At 46.1% G+C, this 23,631-nt stretch overlaps 1 protein-coding gene across 3 annotated transcripts in view; it reads left to right on the top strand.

The window, feature by feature from the left end:
* The window catches only part of ZNF827 (zinc finger protein 827), a 260,321-nt gene that overhangs the window by 176,070 nt on the left and 60,620 nt on the right, over positions 1-23,631 (top strand). For all 3 annotated transcript variants that reach the window (XM_073642498.1, XM_073642499.1, XM_073642500.1), the window contains exon 7: positions 1,802-1,856. In XM_073642498.1, coding sequence (XP_073498599.1) covers positions 1,802-1,856 — 55 coding nt within the window. The remainder of the gene's footprint in view (positions 1-1,801; positions 1,857-23,631) is intronic.

Genomic DNA, 23,631 nt, shown 5'->3' with positions numbered 1-23,631 from the left:
CCACCTTTTGCTTTGATCATTGCTTTGCACACTCTTGGCATTCTCTTGATGAGCTTCAAGAGGTAGTCACCGGAAATGGTTTTCACTTCACAGGTGTGCCCTGTCAGGTTTAATAAGTGGGATTTCTTGCCTTATAAATGGGGTTGGGACCATCAGTTGTGTTGTGCAGAAGTTTGGTGCTAGCTGATAGTCCTACTGAATAGACTGTTAGAATTTGTATTATGGCAAGAAAAAAGCAGCTAAGTAAAGAAATACGGGTGGCCATCATTACTTTAAGAAATGAAGGTCAGTCAGTGCGAAAAATTGGGCAAACTTTGAAAGTGTCCCCAAGTGCAGTTGCAAAAACCATCAAGCGCTACAAAGAAACTGGCTCACATGAGGACCGCCCCAGGAAAGGAAGACCAAGAGTCACCTCTGCTTCTGAGGATGTTTATCCGAGTCACCAGCCTCAGAAATCGCAGGTTAACAGCAGCTCAGATTAGAGACCCGATCAATGCCACACAGAGTTCTAGCAGCAGACACATCTCATCAACAACTGTTAAGAGGAGACTTTGTGCAGCAGGCCTTCATGGTAAAATAGCTGCTAGGAAACCACTGTTAAGGACAGGCAACAAGCAGAAGAGACTTGTTTGGGCTAAAGAACACAAGGAATGGACATTAGACCAGTGGAAATCTGTGCTTTGGTCTGATGAGTCCAAATTTGAGATCTTTGGTTCCAACCACCGTGTCTTTGTGCGACGCAGAAAAGGTGAACGGATGGACTCTACATGCCTGGTTCCCACCGTGAAGCATGGAGGAGGAGGTGTGATGGTGTGGGGGTGCTTTGCTGGTGACACTGTTGGGAATTTATTCAAAATTGAAGGCATACTGAACCAGCTTGGCTACCACAGCATCTTGCAGCGGCATGCTATTCCATCCGGTTTGCATTTAGTTGGAGCATCATTTATTTTTCAACAGGACAATGACCCCAAACACACCTCCAGGCTGTGTAAGGGCTATTTGACCAAGATGGAGAGTGATGGGGTGCTATGCCAGATGACCTGGCCTCCACAGTCACCAGACCTGAACCCAATCGAGATGGTTTGGGGTGAGCTGGACCGCAGCGTGAAGGCAAAAAAAGGGCCAACAAGTGCTAAGCATCTCTGGGAACTCCTTCAAGATTGTTGGAAGACTATTTTCAGTGACTACCTCTTGAAGCTCATCAAGAGAATGCCAAGAGTGTGCAAAGCAGTCATCAAAGCAAAAGGTGGCTACTTTGAAGAACCTAGAATATAAGACATATTTTCAGTTGTTTCACACTTTTTTGTTAAGTATATAATTCCACATGTGTTAATTCATAGTTTTGATGCCTTCAGTGTGAATGTATAATTTTCAAAGTCATGAAAATACAGAAAAATCTTTAAATGAGAAGGTGTGTCCAAACTTTTGGTCTGAACTGTACATAGTAGGGTGTACATTTTAGGGTCCTTTGCTTACCCTCCTGGACGTGATATTAGATTCTCCTATAAAATTGCAGACACCCTTGAAAAAAATTTTGACTTCAGGTGTGACAGAGAGCCTCATTATGTGGAGTCTGTATTTTTTTTTTGTATTTTGAAATTAGTTATATGTTAACACCTAAGATTCATAGATAGATTGTAATGAACTTTCCTAGAAGTTTAATGATGTATGAACAAGATGATTAATGATCATGGTGGCAACATCAATGAGAAAATATGGTACTAACAGATTTGCAGATTAACGGAAGGCACAGAAGTTGTCCAAAAAACTTGTAACTCTTTTTGTGACTTATATATTACAGAGAAAGTCAGCAAAGAAAACAATCATAACAAGTCAAACATTATCAGAACAACCAGGTAATTATTTAATTTCTACATAAAATATCCCATATTCACACACACAAACGCTACATACACAGTAGTTTTGGCACCCTTGGTCAAAATTACTGTTATTGTGAACAGTTAAGCAAGTTGGAGATGAAATCATCTGTAAAAGGCCCAACGTTAAAGATGACACATTTCGTTTGTATTTTAGGCAAAAAAATCTCGCCAACCATTAAGCATAGGGGTGGATCAATCATGCTTTGGGGTTGTGTTGCAGCCAATGGCACATTTCACGGTAGAGGGAAGAATGGATTCAATGAAATTTCAACAAATTGTTGATGCAAATATAACACCATCTGTAAAAAAGCTGAAGTTGAAAAGAGAATGGCTTCCACAAATGGATAATGATCCTAAACACACGTCAAAATCCACAATAGACTACCTCAAAAGGCGCAAGCTGAAGGTGTTATAATGGCCATCACAGTTTCCTGATCTGAACATCATTGAAAATCTGTGGCTAGACCTCAAAATAGCAGTGCTTGCAAGACGACCCAGGAATCTCACAGAACTGGAATAATTTTCCAAGGAAGAATGGGTGAAAATCCCTCAAACAAGAATTAAAAGACTCTTGTTTGGCTACAAAAAGCATTTACAAGCTGTGATACTTGCAAAAGGGGGTGCTACTAGGTACTAACAATGCGGGGTGCCAAAACGTTTTACATCGGCCCATTTTCCTTATTGTAATTTTTAAAATGTAAAAGATGACTATATATGTATACGTGTGTACATATATATATATATATATATATATATATATATATATATATATATATATTTATGTATACACTGCTCAAAAAATAAAGGGAACACTCAAATGACACATCCTAGATGTGAATAAATGAAGTATTCTCATTGAATACTTTGTTCTGTACAAAGTTGAATGTGCTGACAACAAAATCACACAAAAATCATCAATGCAAATCAAATTTATTAACCAATGGAGGCCTGGATTTGGAGTCACCCCCGAAATCAAAGTGGAAAAACACATTACAGGCTGATCCAACTTTGATGTAATGTCCGTAAAACAAGTCAAAATGAGGCTTAGTATTGTGTGTGGCCTCCACGTGCCTGTATGACCTCCCTACAATGCCTGGGCATGCTCCTGATGAGATTGCGGATGGTCTCCTGTGGGATGTCCTCCCAGACCTGGACTAAAGCATCCGCCAACTCCTGGACAGTCCGTGGTGTAACGTGACGTTGGTGGATGGAGCGAGACATGATGTCCCAGATGTGCTCAATCGGATTCAGGTCTGGGGAACGGGCGGGCCAGTCCATAGCTTCAATGCCTTCATCTTGCAGGAACTGCTGACATACTCCAGCCACATGAGGTCTGGCATTGTCCTGCATTAGGAGGAACCCAGGGCCAACCGCACCAGCATATGGTCTCACAATGGGTCTGAGGATCTCATCTCGGTACCTAATGGCAGTCAGGCTACCTCTGGCGAGCACATGGAGGGCTGTGCGGCCTGCCAAAGAAATGCCACCCCACACCATTACTGACCCACTGCCAAACCGGTCATGCTGAAGGATGTTGCAGGCAGCAGATCGCTCTCCACTGCGCCTCCAGACTCTGTCACGTCTGTCACATGTGCTCAGTGTGAACCTGCTTTCATCTGTGAAGAGCACAGGGCGCCAGCGGCGACTTTGCCAATCCTGGTGTTCTGTGGCAAATGGCAAGCGTCCTGCACGGTGTTGGGCTGTGAGCACAACCCCCATCTGTGGACGTCGGGCCCTCATACCACCCTCATGGAGTCGGTTTCTAACCGTTTGTGCAGACACATACACATTTGTGGCCTACTGGAGGTCATTTTGCAGGGCTCTAGCAGTGCTCCTCCTGTCCCTCCTTGCACAAAGGCAGAGGTAGCGGTCCTGCTGCTGGGTTGTTGCCCTCCTACGGCCCCCTCCACATCTCCTGGTGTACTGGCCTGTCTCCTGTTAGCGCCTCCAGCCTCTGGACGCTACGGTGACCGACACAGCAAACTTTATTGCCACAGCTAACATTGATGTGCCATCTTCCATGAGCTGCACTACCTGAGCAACTTCTGTGGGTTGTAGAGTCCGTCTCATGCTACCACGAGTGTGAAAGCACAACCAACATTCAAAAGTGACCAAAACATCAGCCAGAAAGCATTGGTACTGAGATGTGGTCTGTGGTCTCCAACTGCAGAACCACTCCTTTATTAATTGTGTCTTGATAATTGCCAATCATTTCCATCTATTGTCTATTCCATTTGCACAACAGCATGTGAAATTGATTGTCAATCAGTGTTGCTTCCTAAGTGGACAGTTTGATTTCACAGAGTTTGATTTACTTGGAGTTATATTCTGTTGTTTAAGTGTTCCCTTTATTTTTTTGACTGTGTATATGTATATATACTATATGTATGTATGTATATATATATATATATATATATATATATATATATATATATATATATATATATATATATACACATACAGTACAGACCAAAAGTTTTCACACTGAAGGCATCAAAACTATGAATTAACACATGTGGAATTATATACTTAACAAAAAAGTGTGAAACAACTGAAAATATGTCTTATATTCTAGGTTCTTCAAAGTAGCCACCTTTTGCTTTGATGACTGCTTTGCACACTCTTGGCATTCTCTTGATGAGCTTCAAGAGGTAGTCACTAGAAATGGTTTTCACTTCACAGGTGTGCCCTGTCAGGTTTAACAAGTGGGATTTCTTGCCTTATAAATGGGGTTGGGACCATCAGTTGTGTTGTGCAGAAGTCAGGTGGATACACAGCTGATAGTCCTACTGAATAGACTGTTAGAATTTGTATTATGGCAAGAAAAAAGCAGCTAAGTAAAGAAAAACGAGTGGCCATCATTACTTTAAGAAATGAAGGTCAGTCAGTACGAAAAATTGGGAAAACTTTGAAAGTGTCACCAAGTTCAATTGCAAAAACCATCAAGCGCTACAAAGAAACTGGCTCACATGAGGACCGCCCCAGGAAAGGAAGACCGAGAGTCACCTCTGCTTCTGAGGACACGTTTATCCGAGTCACCAGCCTCAGAAATTGCAGGTTAACAGCAGCTCAGATTAGAGACCAGGTCAATGCCACACAGAGTTCTAGCAGCAGACACATCTCTTCAACAACTGTTAAGAGGAGACTTTGTACAGCAGGCCTTCATGGTAAAATAGCTGCTAGGAAACCACTGCTAAGGACAGGCAACAAGCAGAAGAGACTTGTTTGGGCTAAAGAACACAATGAATGGACATTCGACCAGTGAAAATCTGTGCTTTGGTCTGATGAGTCCAAATTTGATATCTTTGGTTCCAACCACCGTGTCTTTGTGTGACGCTGAAAAGGTGAACGGATGGACTCTACATGCCTGGTTCCCACCGTGAAACATGGAGGAGGAGGTGTGATGGTGTGGGGGTGCTTTGCTGGTGACACTGTTGGGGATTTATTCAAAATTGAAGGCATACTGAACCAGCATGGCTACCATAGCATCTTGCAGCGACATGCTATTCCATCCGGTTTGCGTTTAGTTGGACCATCATTTATTTTTCAACAGAACAATGACTCCAAACACACCTCCAGGCTGTGTAAGGGCTATTTGACCAAGAAGGAGAGTGATGGGGTCCTACGCCAGATGACCTGGCCTCCACAGTCACCAGACCTGAACCCAATCAAGATGGTTTGGGGTGAGCTGGACCGCAGAGTGAAGGCAAAAGGGCCAACAACTGCTAAGCATCTCTGGGAACTCCTTCAAGATTGTTGGAAGACCATTTCCAGTGACTACCTCTTGAAGCTCATCAAGAGAATGCCAAGAGTGTGCAAAGCAGTCATCAAAGCAAAAGGTGGCTACTTTGAAGAACCTAGAATATAAGACATATTTTCAGTTGTTTCACACTTTTTTAAGTATATAATTCCACATGTGTTAATTCATAGTTTTGATGCCTTCAGTGTGAATGTACAGTTTTCATAGTCATGAAAATACAGAAAAATCTTTAAATGAGAAGGTGTGTCCAAACTTTTGGTCTGTACTGTATACATATATATATATATATATATATATATATTATATATATATATATATATATATATATATATATACATACAGTGGGTGCAGAAAATATTCAGACCCCTTTAAATTTTTCACTCTTTGTTTCATTGCAGCCATTTGGTAAATTCTTTTTTCTCATTAATGTACACTCTGTACCCCATCTTGACTGAAATATCACATGGTCATAAGTATTCAGACCCTTTGCTCAGACATGCTGTCCATTTCCTTGTGATCCTCTTTGAGATGGTTCTACTCCTTCATTGGCGTCCAGCTGTGTTTAATTAAACTGATAGGACTTGATTTGGAAAGGCACACACCTGTCTATATAAGACCTCACAGCTCACAGTGCATGTCAGACCAAATGAGAATCATGAGCTCAAAGGAACTGCCCAAGGAGCTCAGAGACAGAATTGTGGCAAGGCACAGATCTGGCCTAGGTTGCAAAAGAGTTTTTGCAGTATTCAAGGTTCCAAAGAGCACAGTGGCCTCCATAATCCTTAACTGGAAGAAGCTTGGGATCACCAGAAGTCTTTCTAGACCTGGCCGTCCAGCCAAACTGAGCAATCGTGGAAGAAGAGCCTTGGTGAGAGAGGTAAAGAAGAACCCCAAGATCACTGTGGCTGAGCTCCAGAGATGCAGTAGGGATATGGGAGAAAGTCCCACAAAGTCAACTATCACTGCAGCCCTCCACCAGTCGGGCCTTTATGTCAAAGTGGCCCGACGAAAGCTTCTCCTCAGTGCAAGACATATGAAAGCCTGCATAGTGTTTGCTCAAAAACACATGAAGGACTCCCAGACTATGAGAAATAAGATTCTCTGGTCTGATGAGACGAAGATAGAACTTTTTGGTGATAATTCTAAGCAGTATGTGTGGAGAAAACCAGGCACTGCTCATCACCTGCCCAATACAATCCCAACAGTGAAACGTGGTGGCAGCATCATGCTATGGGGGTGTTTTTCAGCTGCAGGGACAGGACGACTGGTTGCAATTGAAGGAAACAAGAATGCGGCCAAGTATAGAGATATCCTGGATGAAAACCTCTTCCAGAGTACTCTGGACCTCAGACTTGGCCGAAGGTTCACCTTCCAACAAGACAATGACCTAAGCACACAGCTAAAATAACAAAGGAGTGGCTTCAGAACACCTATGTGACCATTCTTGACTGGCCCAGCCAGAGCCCTGACCTAAACCTAAAGAGATTGAGCATCTCTGGAGAGACCTGAAAATGGCTGTCCACCAACATTCACCATCCAACGTGATGGAACTGGAGAGGATCTGCAATTAAGAATGGCAGAGGATCCCCAAATCCAGGTGTGAAAAACTTGTTGCATCATTCCCAAGAAGACTCATGGCTGTACTAGCTCAAAAGGGTGCTTCTACTCAATATTGAGCAAAGGGTCTGAATACTTATGACCATGTGATATTTCAGTTTTTCTTTTTTAATAAATTTGCAAAAATTTCTACATTTCTGTTTTTTTTCAGTCAAGATGGAGTGCAGAGTGTACTTTAATGAGAAAAAAATGAACTTTTTAGAATTCACCAAATAGCTGCAATGAAACAAAGAGTGAAAAATTTAAGGGGGTCTGAATACTTTCCGTACCCACTGTGTATATATAGATATATATCTATATATATATATATAGATAGATATATAGATAGATAGATAGATAGATATCTATATACACTGCTCAAAAAAATAAAGGGAACACTTAAACAACAGAATATAACTCCAAGTAAATCAAACTTCTGTGAAATCAAACTGTCCACTTAGGAAGCAACACTGATTGACAATCAATTTCACATGCTGTTGTGCAAATGGAATAGACAATAGATGGAAATTATTGGCAATTGTCAAGACACCCTCAATAAAGGAGTGGTTCTGCAGGTGGGGACCACAGACCACATCTCAGTATCAATGCTTTCTGGCTGATGTTTTGGTCACTTTTGAATGTTGGTTGTCCTTTCACACACGTGGTAGCATGAGACGGACTCTACAACCCACAGAAGTTGCTCCGGTAGTGCAGCTCATCCAGGATGGCACATCAATGCGAGCTGTGGCAATAAGGTTTGCTGTGTCTGTCAGCGTAGCGTCCAGAGGCTGGAGCCGCTACCAGGAGACAGGCCAGTACACCAGGAGACGTGGAGGGGGCCGTAGGAGGGCAACAACCCAGCAGCAGGACCGCTACCTCCGCCTTTGTGCAAGGACGAACAGGAGGAGCACTGCCAGAGCCCTGAAAAATGACCTCCAGCTGGCCACAAATGTGCACGTGTCTGCACAAACGGTTAGAAACCGACTCCATGAGGATGGTATGAGGGCCCAACGTCCACAGATGGGGGTTGTGCTCACAGCCCAACACCGTGCAGGACGCTTGCCATTTGCCACAGAACACCAGGATTGGCAAAGTCGCCACTGGCGCCCTGTGCTCTTCACAGATGAAAGCAGGTTCACACTGAGCACATGTGACAGACGTGACAGAGTCTGGAGACTACCTGCAACATCCTTCAACATGACTGGTTTGGCAGTGGGTCAGTAATGGTGTAGAGTGGCATTTCTTTGGAGGGCTGCACAGCCCTCCATGTGCTACCCGAGGTAGCCTGACTGCCATTAGGTACCGAGATGAGATCCTCAGACCCCTTGTGAGACCATATGCTGGTGCAGTTCGCCCTGGGTTCCTCCTAATGCAGGACAATGCCAGACCTCATGTGGCTGGAGTGTGTCAGCAGTTCCTGCAAGATGAAGGCATTGAAGCTATGGACTGGCCCGCCCATTCCCCAGACCTGAATCCGATTGAGCACATCTGGGACATCATGTCTCGCTCCATCCACCAACATCACGTTGCACCACAGACTGTCCAGGAGTTGGCGGATGCTTTAGTCCAGGTCTGGGAGGAGATCCCATAGGAGACCATCCGCAACCTCATCAGGAGCATGCCCAGGCATTGTAGGGAGGTCATACAGGCACGTGGAGGCCACACACAATACGGAACCTCATTTTGACTTGTTTTAAGGACATTACATCAAAATTGGTGTTTTTTTCCACTTTACTTTTGGGGGTGACTCCAAATCAGGCATCCATTGGTTAATAAATTTGATTTCCATTGATGATTTTTGTGTGATTTTGTTGTCAGCGCATTCAACTTTGTATAGAACAAAGTATTCAATGAGAATATTTCATTCATTCAGATCTAGGATGTGTTATTTGAGTGTTACCTTTATTTTTTTGAGCAGTGTACAGTCATGGCCAAAATTATTGAGAATGACACCAAAATTATATTTTCACATGATCTGCTGGCCTTTGGTTTTTATTAGTGTTTGTCTGATGTTTATATCACATACAGAAATATAATTGCAATCATATTATGAGTACCAATAGGTTATATTGACAGTTAGAATGAGTTAATGCAGCAAGTCAATATTTGCAGTGTTGCCCCTTCTTCTTCAAGACCTCTGTAATTCTCCCTGGCATGCTCTCAATCAACTTTTGGACCAAATCCTGACTGATAGCAGTCCATTCTTGCATAATCAATGCTTGCATTTTGCCAGAATTTGTTGGTTTTTGTTTGTCCACCCGTCTCTTGATGATTGACCACAAGTTCTCAATGGGATTAAGATCTGGGGAGTTTCCAGGCCATGGACCCAAAATTTCTATGTTTTGTTCCATGAGCCATTTAGTTATCACCTTTGCTTTATGGCAAGGTGCTCCATCATGCTGGAAAAGGCATTGTTGGGCGCCAAACTGCTCTTGGACGGTTGGGAGAAGTTGCTCTTGGAGGACATTCTGGTACCATTCTTTATTCATGGCTGTGTTTTTAGGCAAGACTGGGAGTGAGCCGATTCCCTTGGCTGAGAAGCAACCCCACACATGAATGGTTTCAGGATGCTTTACAGTTGGCATGAGACAAGACTGGTGGTAGCGCTCACCTCTTCTTCTCCGAATAAGCTGTTTTCCAGATGTCCCAAACAATCGAAAAGGGGATTCATCAGAGAAAATGACTTTGCCCCAGTCCTCAGCAGTCCACTCCCTGTACCTTTTGCAGAATATCAGTCGGTCCCTGATGTTTTTTCTGGAGAGAAGTGGCTTCTTTGCTGCCCTCCTTGAAACCAGCCCTTGCTCAAAGAGTCTCCGCCTCACAGTGCATGCAGAAGCACTCACACCAGCCTGCTGCCATTCCTGAGCAAGCTCGGCACTGCTGGTAGTCCGATCCCGCAGCTGAAACAGTTTTAAGATACGGTCCTGGCGCTTGCTGGTCTTTCTTGGGCGCCCTGGAGCCTTTTTGACAACAATGGAAGCTCTCTCCTTGAAGTTCTTGATGATGCGATAGATTGTTGACTGAGGTGCAATCTTTGTAGCTGCGATACTCTTCCCTGTTAGGCCATTTTTGTGCAGTGCAATGATGGCTGCACTTGTTTCTTTAGAGATAACCATGGTTAACTGAAGAGAAACAATGATACCAAGAACCAGCCTCCTTTCAAAGTGTCCAGTGATGTCATTCTTTCTTAATCATGACTGATTGATCGCCAGCCCTGTCCTCATCAACACCCACACCTGTGTTAATGGATCAATCACTAAAACGATGTTAGCTGCTCCTTTTAAGGCAGGACTGCAATGATGTTGAAATGTGTTTTGGGGGTTAAAGTTCATTTTCTGGGCAAATATTGACTTTGCAAGTACAGTAATTGGTGTTAAGCTGATCACTCTTTGACATTCAGGAGTATATGCAAATTGCCATTGCAAAAAATGAAGCAGTAAACTTTGGAAAAATTACTATTTGTCTCACTCTCAATACTTTTGGCCATGACTGTATATCTATATCTATCTATCTATCTATACATATATATATATATATATATATATATATATATATATATATATATATATATACACACAGTACAGACCAAAAGTTTGGACACACCTTCTCATTTAAAGATTTCGCTGTATTTTCATGACTTTGAAAATTGTACATTCACAGGCATCAAAACTATGAATTAACACATGTGGAATTATATACTTAACAAAAAAGTGTGAAAGAACTGAAAATATGTCTTATATTCTAGGTTCTTCAAAGTAGCCACCTTTTGCTTTGATGACTGCTTTGCACACTCTTGGCATTCTCTTTGATGAGCTTCAAGAGGTAGTCACTAGAAATGGTCTTCCAAATATCTTGAAGGAGTTCCTAGAGATGCTTAGCACTTGTTGGCTCTTTTGCCTTCACTCTGCGGTCCAGCTCACCCCAAACCATCTCGATTGGGTTCAGGTCTGGTGACTGTAGAGGCCAGGTCATCTGGCGTAGCACCCCATCACTCTCCTTCTTGGTCAGATAGCCCTTACACAGCCTGGAGGTGTGTTTGGGGTCATTGTCCTGTTGAAAAATAAATGATGGTCCAACTAAACGCAAACCGGATGGAATAGCATGCCGCTGCAAGATGCTGTGGTAGCCAAGGTGGTTCAGTATGCCTTCAATTTTGAATAAATCCCCAACAGTGTCACGAGCAAAGCACCCCCACACCATCACACATCCTCCTCCATGCTTCACGGTGGGAACCAGGCATGTAAAGTCCATCCGTTTACCTTTTCTGCGTCGCACAAAGACACGGTGGTTGGAACCAAAGATCTCAAATTTGGACTCATCAGACCAAAGCACAGATTTCCACTGGTCTAATGTCAATTCCTTGTGTTCTTCAGCCCTAACAAGTCTCTTCTGCTTGTTACCTGTCCTTAGCAGTCGTTTCCTAGCAGCTATTTTACCATGAAGGCCTGCTGCACAAAGTCTCCTCTTAACAGTTGTTGTAGAGATGTGTCTGCTGCTAGAACTCTGTGTGGCATTGACCTGGTCTCTAATCTGAGCTGCTGTTAACCTGCGATTTCTGAGGCTGGTGACTCGGATAAACTTATCCTCAGAAGCAGAGGTGACTCTTGGTCTTCCTTTCCTGGGGTGGTCCTCATGTGAGCCAGTTTCTTTGTAGCGCTTGATGGTTTTTGCAACTGCACTTGGGGACACATTCAAAGTTTGCCCAATTTTTCGTATTTAGAATTTGTATTATGGCAAGAAAAAAGCAGCTAAGTAAAGAAAAACGAGTGGCCATCATTACTTTAAGAAATTAATGTAAGTCAGTCCGAAAAATTGGGAAAACTTTGAAAGTGTCACCAAGTGCAATTGCAAAAACCATCAAGCGCTACAAAGAAACTGGCTCACATGAGGACCGCCCCAGGAAAGGAAGACCAAGAGTCACCTCTGCTTCTGAGGATAAGTTTATCCGAGTCACCAGCCTCAGAAATCGCAGGTTAACAGCAGCTCAGATTAGAGACCAGGTCAATGCCACACAGAGTTCTAGCAGCAGACACATCTCTACAACAACTGTTAAGAGGAGACTTTGTGCAGCAGGCCTTCATGGTAAAATAGCTGCTAGGAAACCACTGCTAAGGACAGGCAACAAGCAGAAGAGACAAGTTTGGGCTAAAGAACACAAGGAATGGATATTAGACCAGTGGAAATCTGTGCTTTGGTCTGATGAGTCCAAATTTGAGATCTTTGGTTCCAACCACCGCCTGTTTGTGCGACGCAGAAAAGGTGAACGGATGGACTCTACATGCCTGGTTCCCACCGTGAAGCATGGAGGAGGAGGTGTGATGGTGTGGGGGTGTTTTGCTGGTGACACTGTTAGGGATTTATTCAAAATTGAAGGCATACTAAACCAGCATGGCTACCACAGCATCTTGCAGCGGCATGCTATTCCATCCGGTTTGCGTTTAGTTGGACCATCATTTATTTTTCAACAGGACAATGACCCCAAACACACCTCCAGGCTGTGTAAGGGCTATGTGACCAAAAAGTAGAGTGATGGGGTGCTACACCAGATGACCTGGCCTCCACAGTCACCAGACCTGAACCCAATCGAGATGGTTTGGGGTGAGCTGGGCCGCAGAGTGAAGGCAAAAGGGCCACAAGTGCTAAGCATCTCTGGGAACTCCTTCACGATTGTTGGAAGACCATTTCCGGTGACTACCTCTTGAAGCTCATCAAGAGAATGCCAAGAGTGTGCAAAGCAGTCATCAAAGCAAAAGGCGGCTACTTTGAAGAACCTAGAATATAAGACATATTTTCAGTTGTTTCACACTTTTTTGTTAAGTATATAATTCCACATGTGTTAATTCATAGTTTTGATGCCTTCAGTGTGAATGTACAATTTTCATAGTCATGAAAAGACAGAAAAATCTTTAAATGAGAAGGTGTGTCCAAACTTTTGGTCTGTACTGTATATAAATTATATATATATATGTAGCCTAAAATACAAGGGAAATGTGTCATCTATAACTTTAGGCCTTTTAGAGATCATTTCATCTTCAACTTGACCTGCTTAACTGTTCACAACAACAGTAAGTTTGACCAGGGGTGCCCAAACCTTTACATGCCACTGTATATATACAGGTGCTTCTCACAAAATTAGAATATCATCAAAAAGTTAATGTATTTCAGTTCTTCAATACAAAAAGTGAAACTCATATATTATATAGAGTCATTACAAACAGAGTGATCTATTTCAAGTGTTTATTTCTGTTAATGTTGATGATTATGGCTTACAGCCAATGAAAACACAGAAATAAGTATTTGATCCCCTACAAACCATTATGAGTTCTGGCTCCTGCAGACCAGTTAGATGCTCCTAATCAACTCCTTAGCTTCATTAAAGACAGCTGTCTTACATAGTCGCCTGTATAAAAGACTCCTGTCCACAGACTCAATTAATCAGTCAGATTCTAACCTCTACAACATGGTCAAGACCAAAGAGCTTTCTAAGGATGTCAGGGACAAGATCATAGACCTGCACAAAGCTGGATTGGGCTACAAAACCATAAGTAAGACGCTGGGTGAGGAGACAACTGTGGGTCAATAGTAAGACAATGGAAGAAATCCAAATGACTGTCAATCGACATCGATCTGGGGCGCCATGCAAAATCTCACCTAGTGGGGTATCCTTGATCATGAGGAAGGTGAGAGATCAGCCTAAAACTACACGTGAGGGAACTTGTTAATGATCTCCGGGCAACTGGGACCACAGTCACCAAGAAAACCATTGGTAACACATTATGCCTTAAAGGTTTAAAATCCTTCAGTGCCCGTAAGGTCTACCTGCTCAAGAAGGCACATGAGCAGGCCCATCTGAAGTTTGCCAATGAACACCTGGATGATTCTGTGAGTTATTGGGAGAAGGTGCTGTGGTCAGATGAGACAAAAATTGAGATCTTTGGCATTAACTTAACTCGCCGAGTTTGGAGGAAAAAGAAGGATGAGTACAACCCTAAGAACATCGTCCCAACTGTGAAGCATGGTGGGGGAAACATTATACTTTGGGGGTGCTTTTCTGCAAAGGTGACATGACGACTGCACCGTACAGAAGGGAAGATGAATGGGGTCATGTATTCCAAGATTTTGGCCAACAACCTCCTTCCCTCAGTAAGAGCATTGAAGATGAGTCATGGCCGGGTCTTCCAGCAAGACAATGACCCAAAACATACAGCCAAGGCAACAAAGGAGTGGCTCAAAAAGAAGCACAGTAAGGTCATGGAGTGGCCTAGCCAGTCTCCAGACCTTAATCCCATAGAAAACTTATGGAGGAAGTTGAAGCTCCGAGTTGCCAAGCGACAGCCTCAAAATCTGAATGATTTAGAGATGATCTGCAAAGAGGAGTCGACCAAAATTCCTCCTGACATGTTTGCAACCCTCATCATTAACTACAAAAAACGCCTGACTTCTGTGCTTGCCAACAAGGGTTTTGCCACCAAGTATTAAGTGTTGTTTGCCAGAAGGATCAAATACTTATTTCTCACTGCAAAATACAAAAAAATACCTAATTTATACAATGTGATTTTCTTGTTTTTTTTTAGGATATTCTATCTCTAAATGTTAAAATTAACCTACCCTTAAAATTCATGTCTTTGTCATTGGGCAAAGATATTAAAAAAGCAAGGGATCAAATACTTATTTCCACCACTGTGTGTGTATATATATTGTAAGGTGACTGCCGGACAGGTCGTGGACGGGAGGTATGTGTCCCCGAAGTGCCAAGCTTCTGTGATGTAGGACCCGGAGAAGCAGGCTCCAGCACACATAGTGCTGAGAGGAATTTAATTAGCCGGGATTACAGGGCCGGGTTTTACGAGCAGCTGAAAGAGGTGGAGGGGGGGACAGCTGCTCACTTACCTCCAGTCCCGGTCTTGGAAGGCTGATTTAAGACAGCTGTGCCTGCCTCAGCCTGTCTGTGTCTGTTTGACAAGGTGAGCAGACCTTGCATGTGGTCTTTAGACTCTGCAGGAGGCAGAGAAAAGCACCTTGTCTAAACGGCTGAGGCCGTGCTGCATGGACTTGTTATTTTGAGCTTTGTTCTGTTATTCCTTTTGGTGCCAGGAAAAGGCTGTTACTTTTGTTTCTTAACTGGTGTATGGACACTAAATAAACCACCAGTTTGTTTGAACCCGTGGACTGCATCACTGTGTGAACCCGTGCCTACCTCCAACGCGGCTCAGTGAGTACAAATCCCTACAATTGGTGCTAGAAGCACGGGCACAGATCCCAAGCGGCAGTGTGACTGCTACAAGAAGACGTATATGTCCTGGGTGAAGTCGGCCATAAGCCAACAAGTGTCCCCGGACAAAATGGAAGACCTGCTTAAACATATGTTGCAGGCACAGCAGGCGCAACAAGCGCAGTTCCAGCAGCAGTACCTGCAGAGCCAGCAAAACAAGCAGCAGAGCCGGCATAGCATGCAGCAGCAGCATCGGGAACAGCTGCAGCAGCAACGGGAGCAGCAGCAGGAAACAAATAAACTTCTGATGCGGCAGATCCAACAGCAGCAAAGGGAAATGGAAATGTTGGCAGAGCTGATCCATGGAAGGACGACCGCCACATCCTAAGATCCAGGTGATGACTCACACGTCAGGAAGACGGTAAGAAGAGCATTACAAAAGATGACCCCGGGTGATGACGTTGAGGAGTTCCTGACGGTCTTTGAGAGGGTGACAGAGCGGGAGAAATTGCCTTCAGAGCAGTGGGCGGAGGTACTGGCGCCATATTTGACAAGCGAGCCGCAGAAGCCTATTATGACTTGGCCTTGCAGGACGCGAAAGAGTACACGAAGTTGAAAACTGAGATTTTGGCACGCTTGGGAGTTACTCTGACTGTCAGGGCACAACGGGTGCACCACTGGGCCTATTGCAGTGACAAACCTCCCCGATCCCAGATGTTCTACCTCCTACACCTGGTCCAAAAGTGATTTCAACCTGAATCTTCCTCCCCATCACAGATGGTGGAGAAGGTCGTTATAGACAGGTTTATACACTTTCTCCCAAAGTCGATGAAATGCTGGGTTGCCCAGGGAGATCCCCATAATGCCGATGACTTGGTGGGGTTGGTGGAAAGATACCAGGCGGTTGAGAGTCCGTTGGGAAAACAAGGAGTAGTAGCCTCTCAATACTGGGGTTCCCAAAAGGCGGCGGACATCCAGAAGAAGGGAGCTAGCGCCACACCTCTGGGGCTCCTAGAGTTCGGGAGGGGTCTGAGTTGCTGCCCAAGGTCCCACCCCATAATATAGTGTGTTGGAGATGTCATACCCCTGGCCATATTGCCGCCCGGTGTCCCATAAACTCTGAGCCAATGGACTGCAACATGGGCCCGCGTTGCTCTTATTTTGCCTACCCTGCCTGCAGCACGGTTCCTCAACATGACGAGGGCCCTCAGGCATGCTCAGTGTCAGTAAACGGGGCACAAGTCTCTGGACTATTGGACTCAGGAAGTTTGGTGACCCTGATAAGGGCCACACTCCCTCATCGGCTGGTTCCTGGGAAGGTGGTGGGTGTCCAGTGTATCCATGGGGACACTAAGAACTATCCTGTGGCCCAGGTGGATGTAAACACGGACTGTGGCACCACATCTCATGAAGTGGCGGTCGTTATGGACCTATTGCATCCCATAATAATTGGGCGTGACTTTGCATTATTCTGGAAAATGTGGAGGAAAGCGGGGACATTTGGTTGCTCGGACGACAGCCAGATCGCCCCTAAGGAAACTTACCCTGCAGAACATGGTAGATGAGTTTCCCATGTGTGTGTTTGTGGGCGATGAGGATGAGGCAACATCCCCTGAGGCCAATATCCCTGAGCTAGAGGTGTCCGAGGGAAACTTTGGAACTGCCCAACTCAGGGATTTAACTCTGAAAGGGGCCTTTGAAAATGTTACTGTGTTAAATGGGGTGCCTCAGGAACCGGGGGCTGACACTCGGTTCCCTCATTTTGCTGTGAATGGGGATTTGCTGTACAGAGTAACCAAGCCAAGGGGTGAGGTAATAGAACAGTTGCTGATTCCAGGGCCCTATAGACGCAGGGTGTTAGACATGGCTCATTCTCATGTGTTGGGTGGTCACCTGGGTGCAGAAAAGACTCAAGAATGCATCCTCCAGAGATTCTTCTGGCCAGGTTGCTATAGACCAGGGGTCTCAAACACGCGGCCCGCGGGCCGCATGCGGCCCCTGAGGCTGCTTTATGCGGCCCGCAGGCACAGACCCCTTGATGATCCTGACCAGGTCCAGGAGGAGCCGCCGACAGCAGCGCTGAATTGACACACAGAGACTGTTTCCCAGCACAGCATTTCCAATGACAGCCGCTGACCAATCAGAGGCCAGCAGCTGATATCTGCGTGTCGGCGCAGTGAGTATGACGTCATTGCCGTACGCTGATGTCAGCTGCTGGCCTCTGATTGGCCGGCGGCTGGCATTGGAAATGCTGTGCTGGGAGACAGTCTGTGTGCGGCAATGCAGCGCTGCTGTCGGCGGCTCCTCCTGGACCAGGTCGGGATCGTCAAGGGGTCTGACTCTGTGGTGCCTGCGGCCACATCTGCAGGAAGGACGCAGAGGGAACGGAGGACAGGTGAGAATCATCTTTTTTTTTTTTTATGTGTGTGAAGAACAGCACAGGGGGCACATAGCCACAAGAGGGGACCTGGATGGGGCACATAGCCAAAAGATGGGGACCTGGATGGGGCACATAGCCAAAAGATGGGGACCTGGATGGGGCACATAGCCACAAGATGGGGACCTGGATGGGGAACACAGCCACAGAATGGGGACCTGGATGGGGCACATAGCCACAAGATGGGGACCTGGATGTGGCACATAGCCACAAGATGGAGACCTGGATGGGGACACATAGCCACAAGATGGGGACCTGGATGGGGCACATAGCCACAAGATGGGGACCTGGATGGGGCACATAGCCACAAGATGGGGACCTGGATGGTGCACATAGCCAAAAGATGGGGACCTGGATGGGGCACATAGCCACAAGATGGGGACCTGGATGGGGCACAGAGCCACTAGATGGGGACCTGGATGTGGCACATAGCCACAAGATGGAGACCTGGATGGGGAACATAGCCACAGGATGGGGACCTGGATGGGGCACATAGCCACAAGATGGGGACCTGGATGGGGCACATAGCCACAAGATGGGGACCTGGATGGTGCACATAGCCACAGGATGGGGTCCTGGATGGGGCACATAGCCACAAGATGGGGACCTGGATGGGGCACATAGCCACAAGATGGGGACCTGGATGGGGAACATAGCCACAGGATGGGGTCCTGGATGGGGCACATAGCCACAAGATGGAGACCTGGATGGGGGCACATAGCCACAAGATGGGGACCTGGATGGGGCACATAGCCACAAGATGGGGACCTGGATGGGGCACATAGCCACAAGATGGGGACCTGGATGGGGCACATAGCCACAAGATGGGGACCTGGATGGGGCACATAGCCACAAGATGGGGACCTGGATGGGGCACAGAGCCACAGTATGGGGACCTGGATGGGGCACATAGCCACAGTATGGGGACCTGGATGGGGCACATAGCCACAAGATGGGGACCTGGATCGGGAACATTGCCACAGGATGGGGACCTGGATGGGGCACATAGCCACAAGATGGGGACCTGGATGGGGCACATAGCCACAAGATGGGGACCTGGATGGTGCACATAGCCAAAAGATGGGGACCTGGATGGGGCACATAGCCACAAGATGGGGACCTGGATGGGGCACAGAGCCACTAGATGGGGACCTGGATGTGGCACATAGCCACAAGATGGAGACCTGGATGGGGAACATAGCCACAGGATGGGGACCTGGATGGGGCACATAGCCACAAGATGGGGACCTGGATGGGGCACATAGCCACAAGATGGGGACCTGGATGGTGCACATAGCCACAGGATGGGGTCCTGGATGGGGCACATAGCCACAAGATGGGGACCTGGATGGGGCACATAGCCACAAGATGGGGACCTGGATGGGGAACATAGCCACAGGATGGGGTCCTGGATGGGGCACATAGCCACAAGATGGAGACCTGGATGGGGGCACATAGCCACAAGATGGGGACCTGGATGGGGCACATAGCCACAAGATGGGGACCTGGATGGGGCACATAGCCACAAGATGGGGACCTGGATGGGGCACATAGCCACAAGATGGGGACCTGGATGGGGCACATAGCCACAAGATGGGGACCTGGATGGGGCACAGAGCCACAGTATGGGGACCTGGATGGGGCACATAGCCACAGTATGGGGACCTGGATGGGGCACATAGCCACAAGATGGGGACCTGGATCGGGAACATTGCCACAGGATGGGGACCTGGATGGGGCACATAGCCACAGGATGGGGACCTGGATGAGGCACATTAGTACAAGATGGGGGCAAGGATGGGGAACATTGCCACAAGATGGGGACCTGGATCGGGAACATTGCCACAGGATGGGGACCTGGATCGGGAACATTGCCACAGGATGGGGACCTGGATGGGGCACATAGCCACAGGATGGGGACCTGGATGGGTCACATAGCCACAGGATGGGGACCTGGTTGGGGCACATTAGTACAAGATGGGGACATTACTACAAGATGTTTGCCATTATTACTATATGATGCTAATTGTAAGACAATTTTACTGTATGTGGCCAATTGGGGGAAACAAAATTGTAAAAATCAAAAAAATAAAAATAAAGCATGAAAAAATATTGGGCACTAAAAATGCTGTTTTATATGTAAACTAAAGTAAACACAAAAAAGTACACGTTTATTATCGCCACATCCATAAGGACCCAAGCTATAAAAAAATAAACACGGTAAAAATGTTCAAAAGGTGTATACAAAAAAAAATGGTATCACTAAAAATGTCACATTGAACAAAAAATGCGGCCCCCCAAATTCAAATTTTTTCCATTTGCGGCCCATATACCCAGCCGAGTTTGAGACCCCTGCTATAGACAAATAAAGAGTTATTGTCGTTCCTGCCCCACATGCCTGATAACCTCCCCAGTGGTCCACTTCCGCAGTCCCCTAGTGCCCCTACCAGTCATCGAGGTTCCATTCAAACGCATAGCAATGGATCTAGTGGGGCCTCTGGTCAAGTCCGCCCGAGGGCATCAGTATATCCTGGTGGTATTAGATTATGCTACACGGTATCCGAAGGCCGTACCACTACGAAACTCCTCCGCCAGATGTATAGCCCAGGAGTTAGTCCACATGTTTTCAAGAACGGCTTTGCCTAAGGAGATCCTAACTGACCAAGGAACTCCATTGATGTCGAAGGTCATGAGGGAATTGTGCAAGACATTGCAGATTGCACAACTGAGAACCTCCGTGTACCACCCCCAGACGGACGAACTGGTCGAGAGGTTTAACAAAACCTTGAAAGCAATGTTGAGGAAAGCAGTGGAAAAGGATGGCTGAGACTGGGACTGTCTGCTTTCTTATCTGTTGTTCGCAATCAGGGAAGTTCCCCAAGCTTCCACAGGTTTCTCCCCTTTTTAACAACTCTATGGACGACACCCTCGAGGACTCCTGGATGTGGCGAAAGAGTCCTGGGAAGCTGAGACCACTCCCTGTAGGAGCGTGGTGGAGCACGTTGCCCAGATGCAAGAGAGGATTGCCCACGTGATGCCCATTGTGAAGGAGCACCTCCTCAAGGCACAAGAGTCACAGTCCAGGGTGTACAATAGGTCAGCCAGAGTGAGATCATTCAACCCAGGAGATCGAGTGCTTGTGCTAGTGTCCACAGTGGAGAGCAAGTTCATGGCCAAGTGGCAGGGCCCCTATGAGGTGGTAGAGAAAGTGGGGGAAGTCAACTATAAAATCCACCAACCAGGGAAGAGGAAGCCCTACCAAATTTACCATGTAAATTTGATTAAGCCATGGCAAGATAGAGAACCCGCTGAAGTTCCCTGTTTAGTGGCTGAGGCTAAGGCCGATGTGAAAGAGGTCCAGGTGGCACTGTCACGTGCACAATAGCAACAGTTCAAAGAGTTGTTACAGCAAAATAAAGACCTGTTTTCGGAGTTGCCAGGACTCACTCAGGTCATAGAGCATGAGGTTCTCACAGAGCCTCATGTTCGCGTCAATCTAAAACCATACCGGTTCCCCGAAGCCCGCAGAGAGGTGATCTCAAAAGAAGTGAGGCGGATGCTTAACCTGGGAGTCATTGAAGAGTCCAAAAGTGGATGGTCCAGTCCTATAGTCTTAGTGCCGAAACCAGATGGGGAATGGCGGTTTTGCAACGACTATAGGAAGCTGAACGAGGTCTCAAAGTTCGACACCTACCCAATGCCTAGGGTAGATGAGCTTATCGAAAGGCTAGGACCCACTCGGTACATCACCACTCTGGACCGCACCAAAGGATATTGGCAAATTCCCCTGTCCAAAGAGGCCAAGGAGAAGACATCCTTCTCGTCGCCAGACGGATGTTATCAATACGTCAGGATGCCGTTTGGGTTGCAGGGAGCTCCGGCCACCTTCCAGAGAGCCATGGACCGGATCTTAGCACCCCACAAAAAGTATGCAGTGGCCTACCTAGATGACATCGTCATATTCAGCCAGGACTGGGAAAGTCATGGGGACAAAGTTCAAGCCATAGTTGTTGCCCTAAGGAAGGCGGGCTTTACTATCAACCCGAAGAAATGTGCCATGGGGATGGATAAAGCCAAATACCTAGGGTACGTCGTTGGTAGAGGGGGAATAAAACCACAAATAAATAAGGTCGAGGCGATCTTGAACTGGCCACAACCCCTCTCGAAGAAGCAGGTCAGGGCATTTCTAGGCATTGTGGGCTACTATCGAAGATTTGTCCCTAACTTTGCCCTGATAGCAGCCCCGCTGATGGATCTTCTGAAAGGGACGAAGTCAGCTATGGCCAAGTGGTCCCCGGAAGCAGAAGCGGCCTTCCAGGAATTGAAACTGGTCCTTTGTAAACAGCCAGTCTTGGTGGCGCCCAACTTCTCCAAGGAGTTTGTGGTCCAGACGGATGCATCGGATGTCGGGCTGGGAGCAGTCTTGTCCCAGGAGATTATCGGAGAAGAACACCCTGTAATATACCTCAGTCGGAAGCTCTTCACTTCTGAGAAGAACTACTCCATTGTAGAAAAAGAATATTTGGCCATTAAGTGGGCGTTAGACACTCTGAGATATTACCTGTTAGGTAGAAGGTTCAGGTTAGTGTCAGACCATGCCCCACTGAGGTGGATGCAAGAAAAGAAGGGGAACAATGCCAGAGTGACTAGGTGGTTCCTGGCTCTACAAGATTTTAGTTTCCGGGTAGAGCATAGGCCCGGGAAACAACATGGGAATGCTGATGCCTTGTCAAGAGTTTATTGTATGGTGACAGAAGGTGCCAAGCCCCCCGGCTTTGGGCAGAGGGGGGGGTATGTAAGGTGACTGCTGGACAGGTCGTGGAAGGGAGGTATGTGTCCCCGAAGTGCCAAGCTTCGGTGATGTAGGACCCAGAGAAGCAGGCTCCAGCACACATCGTGCTGAGAGGAATTTAATTAGCCCGGATTACGAGCAGCTGAAAGAGCTGGGGGGGGGAACAGCTGCTCACTTACCTCCAGTCCAGGTCTTGGAAGGCTGATTTAAGACAGCTGCGCCTGTCTCAGCCTGTCTGTGTCTGTTTGGCAAGGTGAGCAGACCTTGCATGTGGTCTTTAGACTCTGCAGGAGGCAGAGAAAAGCACCTTGTTTAAACGACTGAGGCCGTGCTGCATGGACTTGTTATTTTGAGCTTTGTTCTGTTATTCCTTTTGGTGCCAGGAAAAGGCTGTTACTTTTGTTTCTTAACTGGTGTATGGACACTAAATAAACCACCAGTTTGTCTGAACCCGTGGACTGCATCACTGTGTGAACCTGTGCCTGCCTCCAACGCGGCTCAGTGAGTACAAATCCCTACAATATATATATATATATATATATATATATATATATATATATATATACCTCAATAGGATCAAACTCACATGTAATAATTGAAAGGGTTTCCATCTGTGCACATGTGGTGTATTTCCAGTGGATTTTCCATGCGGATTTCTGGGTGGAATGTCTGCTTCATATCACAGTAGCCGTTTGTTTGATGAGATTTTACAAAATCTCATCCACATCCTGCAGAGAAAATTTGCAGAGTAAAATGACCAACAATGCAGATTGTATATCGGCAGAATATTATTCTATTCTGGGATTTCACCTTATCCATTACTAGAGGAGAAATGTACATAAAATATGCAGCATTTTCAGAATAAAATCCAGCATTCTTTGCCGCCCACTGCTGTTTATTCAATGTAGAAATTCCATGGCAGATATGTCCCATGGGAACATACCGTAAGTGTAT

This window comes from Phyllobates terribilis, unplaced genomic scaffold, assembly GCF_046119375.1.
Source record: "Phyllobates terribilis strain yellow unplaced genomic scaffold, ASM4611937v1 Scaffold_1__5_contigs__length_1240528914, whole genome shotgun sequence".
In the NCBI taxonomy this organism is placed as follows: Eukaryota; Metazoa; Chordata; class Amphibia; order Anura; family Dendrobatidae; genus Phyllobates; species Phyllobates terribilis.
The sequence above is the reverse complement of the archived record's forward strand: the minus strand, read 5'-3'. Positions and strand labels throughout refer to the sequence as shown.